The sequence below is a fragment of the Dendrobium catenatum genome, unplaced genomic scaffold (assembly GCF_001605985.2).
Source record: "Dendrobium catenatum unplaced genomic scaffold, ASM160598v2 fragScaff_scaffold_842, whole genome shotgun sequence".
Taxonomy (NCBI): domain Eukaryota; kingdom Viridiplantae; phylum Streptophyta; class Magnoliopsida; order Asparagales; family Orchidaceae; genus Dendrobium; species Dendrobium catenatum.
Genome location: NW_021319304.1, coordinates 178,758 through 189,476, shown reverse-complemented (window position 1 = coordinate 189,476; position 10,719 = coordinate 178,758). Strand labels below are relative to the sequence as shown.

Sequence of the window (10,719 nt, the reverse complement as noted above, 5' to 3'; positions counted from 1 at the left end):
TCGAACTCATTTAATAATAAAGAATTCTTATGAATTTTATTTGAAAATTTTTATTTAAATAATATGAATTTAAATTTAAATAGTTTTTTTTTATATTTTAGATAGGACGGCTTGATTGAAGTGGGCCAGTCAAATCATGCCGTCTCCATCAATGGACCCCAATTAAATTTGGTCATTAATAAACTCCGTACGCAAGCAGGCCAGGCCCACTTCGTCAATGGGCCAATGACTTTGTTAATTTAAAAGGGTATTTAAGACATTCCGCCCTCTCCACTACAACTCGCTTCCTTCCCTACCTGCTAGCTAATTACGGCCACTTGCCGGTATATTAAAAGAGCAGGGGGGCAATTTTCCGAGGAAAAAGAAGCTCCTGCTGATTTGATTACGCCCTGAATCTCTTTTTGATCTCAAATATTTTGATTTAGCAGATCCAATTCAATCGACCTTAACCAGTACTTTTGGGCATTTGTTAGGTATTTTGTATTTAATCTTTGAAATTCCTCCGCGGACTCGCGGCCAATCGGTTTTTGTTCGATGGTGTTACCTGCGGAGGAAGTGGTATGGAGGTCTCTCCTTTCTTTAGATTGAAAGAATGTAATTCAAATTTCAAAGTTTTTTGCTGATTTTTTTATCATCGGGAGGACGGCGACGGAATTTGTGTGTGTGTTTTTTTTCATGGCTTGGGTGATAGTGCAGGTTTCCAAGGCGGGGATGAGGAGGATGAAGAGGTAATGGTCTATTGGTAAAATTGAGAAAACGGGTGCAAGTTGGGTTACATTTGGTGATGGATAGCGACGCAGGAACTGAAGATGATCAGGGTTCCGGATGGTTTGAAGTGAGAAAGGTAACACATTTTTTAACATTACTTCATCCCTTCTATTTGTTTATCCTTTCGTTTTGGCTTGCGGAGAAATTTCTTATGGGAAGAATTGGAATGTCTTCAAGGATAATTCTCTCAAACCTGATGCGAAGGAGCGACGGTATGCCATATGCTGGATTTCTGCTTTTTTTATGATTAAAGGTTGTTGCCGATTTCATAAGAAAACTGTTGTGGTATTGGGATTATGTGTGAGAAATGCTTTGATCAGGGCGACTTGGAACGAAAAGTTTGCTTCTTTTGCATTACTTTTCATTATGAATATGGCTAGGATTTCATTGAAAACATTGATCTATATATGGTTTTTAGAAAATTTTCTTTTTGAAGCTGATAGGTTATTGTTAGGTTAGTTTTTTTGGATCTCATTTTGTCTGTGTTTTGGTACTTTATTTTTTATAGAAACACCGAATCAGCTCGAAGCTTTCTATCCAAAAGGTTCCAGAATCTTCCAACAAAAACCATTCGTCCTTATGGCACTATCAGGCTTCGAGAAATGCTAATGTTGTAAAATTTCCTACCGTGCAGCAGGCTGAATCTTTAAAAGGAAGAACTGGGCTCATTCCTGATTCAAATGTTTCTGTTAATACTTCAGGTTTATTATCAGAAGAAGCAGCGGAAACTTTAGTATGCCTTGATAAAATTGTTGGTGGGCAAAGGATTGATCATTCCCTGAAAGCTACAGACTCAACTGCTGAATTGACGGCAACTAAGGAGGGTTTAGTACAGGAAAAATTGGATGATATTCCCACGGTCAAGTGGGGTGATATTGAGGATGTTTCTTTCACAGTTTCAGTATCTGGAGATTCAGGCAAAACAAAGAATGCTGAAAGTGCACATTTTGCAAGTTGTGATGGCCAGAAACAGCAGAATCTTGTTGCGGTTGCTAAATCAGACGTGTTTACTTCCCATTGTACGCATGTTCTGGAGGAAAATGTTATATCAGAAAATGTGGAACAGTTTCCTGATGTATCGCCCTCTTCAAATGCCCCTGGAGAATTTCTTTCTGGAACATGGAGGGAGGTAAGTGAGGTTTCTTCTGAATACAAGGACATAACAGAGATTGAATCAGAAGAGAATCTTAAAGAAAGAGATGGTATTACCCATGTTCAAAATGAAGTACTGAATGACTTGATTCCTGAGGATGTAATTGTGGGTTCTCCATCTCTAGCTTCCCCTGTCGGAGGAGTCATAGAAATGACTACTGAGAAATCTTCTGACAATTCCTTGTTTAGAAACATGAGCACCTCTGAAGAATCTCTTATTAACAATATTACTATGGTGAATTCTAGTCCTCTACATAATTTGACAGACAGAAAAAATAATAATGTTGAAGTTTTTGCTGATGCTCCCACTGCCACAGAAGAGGTTTTGTCTGATGGGCCTGATCAAGGAGAAGATGACCATAGTGAGGGAAAAGAAAGGTTTCGGGAGAGGCTTTGGTGCTTCCTATTTGAAAATCTGAATAGAGCAGTTGATGAACTCTATCTTCTTTGTGAGTTAGAATGTGACATGGAGCAGATGAATGAGGCTATTCTTGTTCTCGAAGAAGCTATATCTGATTTCAGAGAGCTTACATGTAGAGTGGATCATTTTGAGCGCAACAAAAGTTTTGCTGCCCAATCATCAAAAGATGTGGCAGCAGCAAATTTAAAGACTGATCACAGGCGACCTCACGCCTTATCATGGGAGGTGAGATTGCTTAGTCCTTGATGATATATTTTGGTTCTTTTAGTGTTCTGATGAAATATGCACTATTTTTTATGATTGCAATCTGTACTTTGATGTTTTACTCTTTTGAATTTCATATAACTTGTGCAAATTTAACAATGCAAATTGAGTGGATGAGAGTCCTGTATCTGGGTATCTTGCGTCAATAGGAACCCTTTAAACCATATAATGTATGTAAGCTATTGGAATAATTACCCATGTTTGAGTTCCTTTTATTTATGAGGTCATCCATAGAGGACCTATAGATAATTTATTGATTGCGTAGCATTAACATTGTGCAACCGATACTTTTTTGTTAGAAGGGTGTGCTTGAAGATTGTTTGCACTGCGGAGAGAAAAAAGAAACAAAACCCCTGTTATATATTTACCAACTTTGCTACTATTTTCAATTTGGTTGTAAAATTCCCCTAAATTTACTTTCTCAGTTGTTTTGCTTTGCGGACGTTGCCATTACCATGTGGATCAATGAACACATAGAAATAAAAATAATTTGTAATCATGGTTTTGCTTTAAATTTGTCCAAATGTACATTCTATTTCAAGTCATTTTGTAGTGAGCGGCTCTTCCTCCTTATCGCAGCTACACGGACAACAACAACATCAAGCCTTTGTCCCACTACACGTGGTCGGCTACATGAATCCTTTTTTCGCCATGTGTCCTGTTAAAAGTCAAATTCTCATTTAAATTAAATAAAGAAGGATTCATTTCTAATATTTTCTAACCAAGTCTTTTTAGGTTTACCTCTACCTTTCCTAGCATAAGTCAAATCTAATACCTCAACTTTCCTAATCGGTTTATCGGAAGACCTCAGCTTAATGTGATCAAACCATCTAAGGCGACTCTCTTTAATCTTATCTTCCATTGGAGTTACTCCAACCTTTTCACGTATATGCTCATTTCATATCCTATCTCTCACGGTAAAGCCACTCATCCACCTAAGCATCCTAATCTTTGCAACATTTAACTTAGTATTATGCTTCTCTTTTAATGACCAACATTCAACACCATAAAGCATTGCAGGTCTCATCACCATCTTATAGAATTTTCCCTTAAGTTTGAGGGGAACTTTTCTATCGCACAACAAACCTGATGCATTCCTCCACTTCAACCACCCAACTTGAATTCTGTTGATAAGATCCCCATCTATTTCACCATCATTCTGAACAATAAATTCAAGATATCTAAAATGCGTACTCTTATTAATGACTTGATCTCCCAAAGTCACAATCCCCTCACTAGGTCTATTGCTACTAAAATTATACTCCATATATCACTAGGTCTATTGCTACTAAAGATTGATCACATTAACTACAATATAAGTATAATTTCTTCTTCTCTATTTTATTGTTTTTGCTTCCAGGGGATAATTGTGAATCAACACACAATTTTGATCTGGGTTTTGTCCAATGCTAATTGAAAAAGCATTCTTTGCCCAAACATGATTACTTGATCTTTTCGAGAAACTTTATTTCTTAGAGTAGTTATAGTCCACACTACTTTGGTTGCTCTCGCTATCTTGGTCAGATTTGCATTTGCTCTGTCACCCTTGCCTGCAACTTTGACCATGGCAAGTGGCCTGTCAGGAGGCCATTATTATTGACCCATCATCTCCGCCTTTCTTCAACCTTTCTTTACTTTATCCTACGAGATCATGGAGGATCTATACCATCAAAATTCAAGCCACCTTAGCTTTATAGATATAACGGCATGACCATCCCTATTGACTACATGACAGGACTTGTCGATGCCTTTCATAATAGTCTCATAATGTAAGTTACATCCTCGTCTGTATTCATATTTGTTTGTCATATATACAAGAAACTCAATCCTATTATGTCTAGTTATCATTTAATCTTCTAGTCCATTGACAAAAAATTATTGTATCCACTAATGTTTATAATATATCCTTAATCTTTATTCTATTAATCCTCTTATCTTTTAAAAATTTTCCACTTACATTAGAAAAAATGTAATGAAATGTTGGAACCAATATATATGCAAACAGCGTGTGCATAGAAATCGCTGTTTGCATAGAAATCACATCATGAATGCTTTTTGTATGGACCTCTATCACCACCCAAAAAAAATATTGATTTAATGCTAATATATGGTATAACCCAAATAAGATTAGAACATCTTGATTACTACACTCCTACTTTCTAAGGCTAGTCACAACTACTTTGGTTAGACAAATCCATCCTACATATCTAAATTCAACATACCTTTTGTCATTTGCATTTTAGATGGACCGTCTATTATTTGTTAATTTGAACATTTATATAGTGTTTTTTGGACACATGACGAAATATTTGTTCCTGGTAGGAGCCATTGATTTTTTGTTTTTTTCTGGTGTGGATGATGTATCCCATGTAATGAGATAAAGGCTTGATTTTGTTATTGTGGATAATGTGATATTTTTATTTTCAAACCAATGTCATTGGAGGCTTAAATAACATGCTATAAACATCTTTGTTACCTTTTTAATATTTAAATTTTTTCTTCTGTTATTGTCAGTATGCCATTTCCCATCTTCTTCTGCCTTTTTATCAACCTTTGCGCTCTTTTTTCTTATTATACCATTAATAATTCTGACTGATATTTCTGTACTAGGTCAGGCGAATGACAACTTCACCGCACAGAGCAGAAATATTGTCTTCATCTCTGGAGGCTTTCAGGAAAATTCAGTTGGAAAGAGGTAGCAAGCATATAGCTCATGATGGGAAAGACCTGATTTTTCCTCATGCTACCATCCAGAATTGTTCTGGAAATTCATCTAGAGCAAATGATAAGCGTTTAGATAGCCGAAGACAAAGCACCGGATCAGAGAGTTCCAGAGGGAGGGATGCCCTTCATGGAAATTCCATCAAAGATAAGGCAAATTCATCGGCCTCCTTGCATGGCAGATCATATTCAGCAAGAGCTGGTTTTTTAACTTCAGAAAAACTGCTAGTTTCTGTTTCTGGGAAGTGCAAGAAAGAATCTCTGGAACCAATTTCGGAATTTGGAAAACAGGCCTCTAGGATGGACAAATTGCTGACTGATAATAGGATGGACAAACAATCAAATGTCTCAGATATGATAAAAATGAACAACTCTCTAGGTATGAAAGAAAAAGATAAGGATAAGAGAAATGCAGCTCCATGGAAAACCATGGATGCTTGGAAGGAAAAAAGGAACTGGGAAGATATTCTAAATTCTCCGATGCGGAGCTCCTCCCGAGTGTTATGCTCACCTGGTGTGGGGAGAAAGAGTGTAGAGCGAGCAAGAGTATTGCATGATAAGTTGATGTCTCCTGAGAAAAAGAAAAAAAATGCTCTGGATACGAGGAGAGAAGCAGAAGAAAGGCATGCAAGGGCCATGAGAATTAGAGGCCAACTGGAAAATGAGAGATTGCAAAGACTACAGCGTGCATCAGAGAAATTGAATCGTGTCAATGAATGGCAGGCTGTTCGTAGCTTAAAGCTACGAGAGGGACTTAATGCTCGCCAGCAACGAAGTGAATCCCGCCATGAAGCATATATAGCTCAAGTAGTAAGAAGAGCTGGTGATGAGAGCAGTAAAGTTAATGAGGTTCGTTTCATTACTTCATTAAATGAAGAGAATAAAAAACTAATACTGCGTCAGAAACTTAAGGATTCAGAATTGAGAAGAGCTGAAAAAATACAGACAATCAAAATAAAACAAAAAGAGGACACAGCAAGAGAGGAGGCTGCAATGGAACGAAGGAAGCTCCTTGAAGCTGAAAAAATGCAGCGTCTTGCTGAAATACAAAGGAAGAAAGAGGAGGCTCAACTAAGAAGGGAAGAAGAAAGAAAGGCTTCTAGTGCTGCACGTGAAGCAAAGGCTGTAGAGCAACTTCGCAGAAAGGAAATAAGAGCCAAAGCTCAGCAGGAGGAAGCAGAGCTCTTAGCCCAGAAGTTATCTGAAAAACTGAGTGAAAGTGAACAGCGTCGCAATTTTTACCTGGAGCAAATACGTGAAAAAGCATCTACGGATTTTAGAGACCAGTCTTCTCCCTTGTTGCGTCGTTCTATAAATAGAGATGGCCCGAGTCGGCATTTATCAACAACTGTTGAAGATAATCAGACTTCATGCGTTCCTGTCATTGGAGATTCAGCATCTGAATTGCCATATCCCACACAGCAACAATCATTGAAGCGAAGGATAAAAAGAATCCGTCAAAAGCTAATGGCTCTCAAGCATGACTTTATTGAAACTCCATTTGTTACTGAAAATTCAGGGGTTGGATATAAAACTCTAGTAGGAACTGCCAGGGTAAAAGTTGGGAAATGGCTTCAGGAGCTTCAAAGGCTTCGTCAGGCTAGAAAGGAAGGAGCTGCAAGCATTGGCTTGATTGTTGGTGATATGATAAAAGTATGCCTTTTTCTGCTGCAATTATTTTCTTTTTTCCTATATTTAATATTGGCTATATTAGGGGTGTCAATTATTGACGTCGACCTGTTTAACAAACTCGTTGGGTTTGGGTTGTAGTTTTTGACCCGTTTGAAAAATCGGGTTGGATCTAGGTCAACATGCTAACCCGACATTGATATGATTTGACCCAAAATCTGAGAAGGTTTCATTGTCTTTGCCTCTGCGGTGAGTGCCATGTTAGTCTCACCCTGATACGTGGCAACGGGGCCTGGGTAGAAAACCGCTCTCCGCATGCTATCATAGGCTACCTGCCCCATCGCATAACCCGCCGCAGGCGAGTTCGCCGGCGCAGCATCCATTCCGGGCGGGGGAGTTACAGTGTACATAGTTGGCACGTCGCGGTAATGTTGGCAGTGGCGAATGCGTTGCCGTGTAATATGTCTTCCCTGTAGTGGGTGGATTCAGGCCGTGAGAATCAGGGATCAGATACACCGGTTGGTCTCCACCAGCCAACGAGGTGAACCTCCCACCGTCGATGCCACATTGATATGCCTAATAGGCAGTCAAAATCTATGTTGCGGCAGCCGTACTAGGAACTAATGTTGTCGCCGGAGCTGGTTCTCTACGATATGTAGCCTTTGGATCTCTTGAGTATGCCTTTGCCTACACTCGCACAGGTGCATCGTTCCTTCCGACAAGCCTCGCGACACCTTTTGGGAAACCTAAACCATTTGCAACAGGGTTCGCGGGTCGGGTCCGGGTTGGGAAACCTGACATGTTTGCAAAATCGGGTCGGGTTGGACCCGAACCCTACCCGTTGACCGGCTATATTGATTATGGTGGACATGTTATGTACCAAATTCCTATCATGCGCAGATTCCAGAGAGATTATTTGTTGATCTTATTGTAGGCTACAAATATTGGCGCCTGATCACTCTGCTCCTTTTTTAATGAAGAGGAGATTTTTTAACTGATTAAGCTCTGGGGTAAATTTTTAGATGGATTGATTTAATTGCAAGAAGTCTTGTTTGTGTAATTTCGACGTTCTGAATGCAAGGCATGATCTATTTCAAAACTAGAAGTCATTGAAGTAAGTTCGCGCATCAGCACACTTGTTATTCATCATTTTCATCGTTCACCCAAATCGTGCGTGAAAGGCACCTCTTCATGATTTTGGTATTTGAAATGTGTCAGTAAGGTTGATTTTGCTAGTATAAGACTTCTCCGATGATTTCACACAACTTTGAGGAATGTCATATCTCAGATGTTGCATCAGTTTGCTATCGATTTAGTTGAACGCTCTTGCATTGATCATAGGATAAATTTTAGGGGTAAAAAAATGTCCCACAACAAATATAGTGTGCGCTTGAAGTGGATTATGATTGTTGCAAACTGGTTGATCTTTCGGATCTCCAAATTTTAATTTCGGATGTCACACTGGGGATTCTTCTTTGCAAATCTCCAGTGTTACACATGAAGATTTGATGTAATAAGTAAATTAAGGTTTAGCTTGTTTTGAAATTTTGCTGAACGTTAATGATTTCCTTCTGAATAGAAGCGAGTCTGACTTCAAAGGTCAGATGTTGAATTATGATCTCTTCTAGCTTGACTATAGTAGCTTTTTGAGCTAATAGAGGTTGCCATTAGTTCGATGTTTTGTGCTTGATGGACTTGGTGATGACTTCTTTTTTATTAGTAGTTTTAAATTTTGAATTTTCTTCTGTCCTCATTTTGTGCTTTAACGAACTTGATTAATTAATTAACTTGAATTATCTTTGTGACTTGTTAGAAGAAATGAGCACGCCATATGTTCGATGCTTTTTTGCCTTGGTAAACTCGGCGAATGTCTCATTTTAATAGTTTTAAGATTTTAAAATTCTTTTTTCCTTATGCTTTATATGGGTTTGACAAAAGAACTCACTTGATTTGTCATTCATCAACTTATCAGGAGTTGAACATGCCTTCTACCCTATGTTTTTTTTTTGGCGGGTTTGATAAAGGATTCATGTCAGTAGTGTGATTCTCGACGCTTATGTTAAGTTTGTGGCAGAGAATTATTGGTCCAAAGTTTTGTGCATAATGACAGAACTTTTGAACGGAAAAAATCAATGCCAAACAGTGCATCTAAATTGGAGAATAATTTATTTGTACTTCGATTAGCCTTCGACTGATGTAATAAAAAGCATTTTTTATTTTCTTTATTATGTTGTATCAATAATGCTCCGGAGGACTCTTATAATATTGTTGTATACAATCTATGATGCACTGACACGCCTCTTAAAGAGGGTATGCAGTGTCAGACACATGTCGGACACGGACACTCGTCAGACACGTGTCCGACACAGCATTGGAGTGTCGCAATTTAAAAAATTAAAATTAAAATCGGACACGCATGTCGGACACGCGTGTCCGGTTATTAAATGATAAAATCGTTCGTTCTATTTAGCCTTTTCCGCTAACTAGAAGCCCTATTTTTCCGATCCACGAAAGAAATCTTCTAGGGCAGATCGTGAGAGCTCGCAGTCGAAGCCAAACGGAGCCCGCTGCCTTCGCCTCCCATTCCTTCATCATCTCTGATCGAGCCGAGGCCAAGTACAGCTCGTCTTTCCCATTCCTTCATTCTTGCGTGATTTCTGCGGTCATCCGAGGTAAAGTTCGCAATCAAGGCTAAACAGAGCACCTTCTGCGCGCAAGAGAGCCAAGACCTGTAAGTGGATTTCGCCATTTCTTCTCTTCATTTTTGAAAAGCCTAATGTACATGCTCGGTATCGCTCAGTACATGCTCGGTACCGCTAGGTACATGCTTAGTACCGCTTAGTACATGCTTGATACTGCTCAATATATGCTCGGTGCTGCTCAGTACATACTCGGTACCATTCAGTACATGCTAAGTACTGCTCAATATATGCTCGGTACTGCTAAGTACTTGCTCGGTACCGCTCAGTACATGCTCGGTACAGCTTAGTACATGCTCGGTACCGCTCAGTACATGCTCGGTACCGCTCAGTACATGCTCGGTACTGCTCAATACATGCTCGGTACCGCTCTACATGCTCGGTACCGCTCAGTACATGCTCGGTACCGCTCAATATATGCTCGGTACTACTAGGTACATACTCGGTACCACTCGTTATCTTCCCATACAAATAACAAATAAACTTTAAAAATAAACAGAACTTCAAAATTACTCTTACAATAAAATTTTGTTCCGGGCAGGTCGAACCCCGCCAGGGGGCAGCGCCCCCTTGGACCCCCGGCAAACCGATATATTGTTGTATTCATGTTGTGTTATTATTAGGATATTTTAATTTCACTTCATATCAATTTAATTTAATGTATTCATATGTATGATTGGTTTACTAGCAAAATGAGCTCTGTTGTTGGTGGGAGTGGATTAGGTGAAGGTTAAAAAAAGCTATATGTAGAAATTGATAAGCCGTTATGGATTCATGTTACAAAGTTAGGAAAAATATTTGAAGGAGGAGGAAATGTGTCATTCAAATGCAATTATTATTGTGGCACCTATAAGGGATATTATTCTAGGGTGAAGGCATATCTACTAGGGGTGTCAATATTTGACACGACACGAAAACCCGACCCGGAAAATTCGGGTTGAACCCGACCTGATTTCAAAACGGGTCGGGTTCGGGTTCAAGAAATTGACCCGTTTTAAAAATGGGTTGGGTTCGGGTTGACCTGACGGGTTGCCGGGTCAACCCTCGAACCCGTTTAATTCAAAA

At 39.1% G+C, this 10,719-nt stretch overlaps 1 protein-coding gene across 9 annotated transcripts in view; it reads left to right on the top strand.

The window, feature by feature from the left end:
• Positions 1 to 302: 302 nt before the first annotated feature.
• Positions 303 to 10,719, top strand: part of LOC110098123 — a 37,716-nt gene continuing 27,299 nt past the window's right edge. For 5 of the 9 annotated variants that reach the window (XR_003701459.1, XM_020824846.2, XM_028696774.1 and 2 more), the window contains exons 1-4: positions 303 to 566; positions 697 to 844; positions 1,277 to 2,566; positions 5,216 to 6,979. Coding sequence is in view for 8 of the 9 variants with exons in the window: in XM_020824846.2 (XP_020680505.1) it covers positions 785 to 844; positions 1,277 to 2,566; positions 5,216 to 6,979 (3,114 nt within the window). In the remaining variant the exon portion in view is untranslated. The remainder of the gene's footprint in view (positions 567 to 696; positions 845 to 1,276; positions 2,567 to 5,215; positions 6,980 to 10,719) is intronic. The other 4 variants (XM_028696772.1, XM_028696771.1, XM_020824844.2 and 1 more) reach the window with 4 other exon arrangements.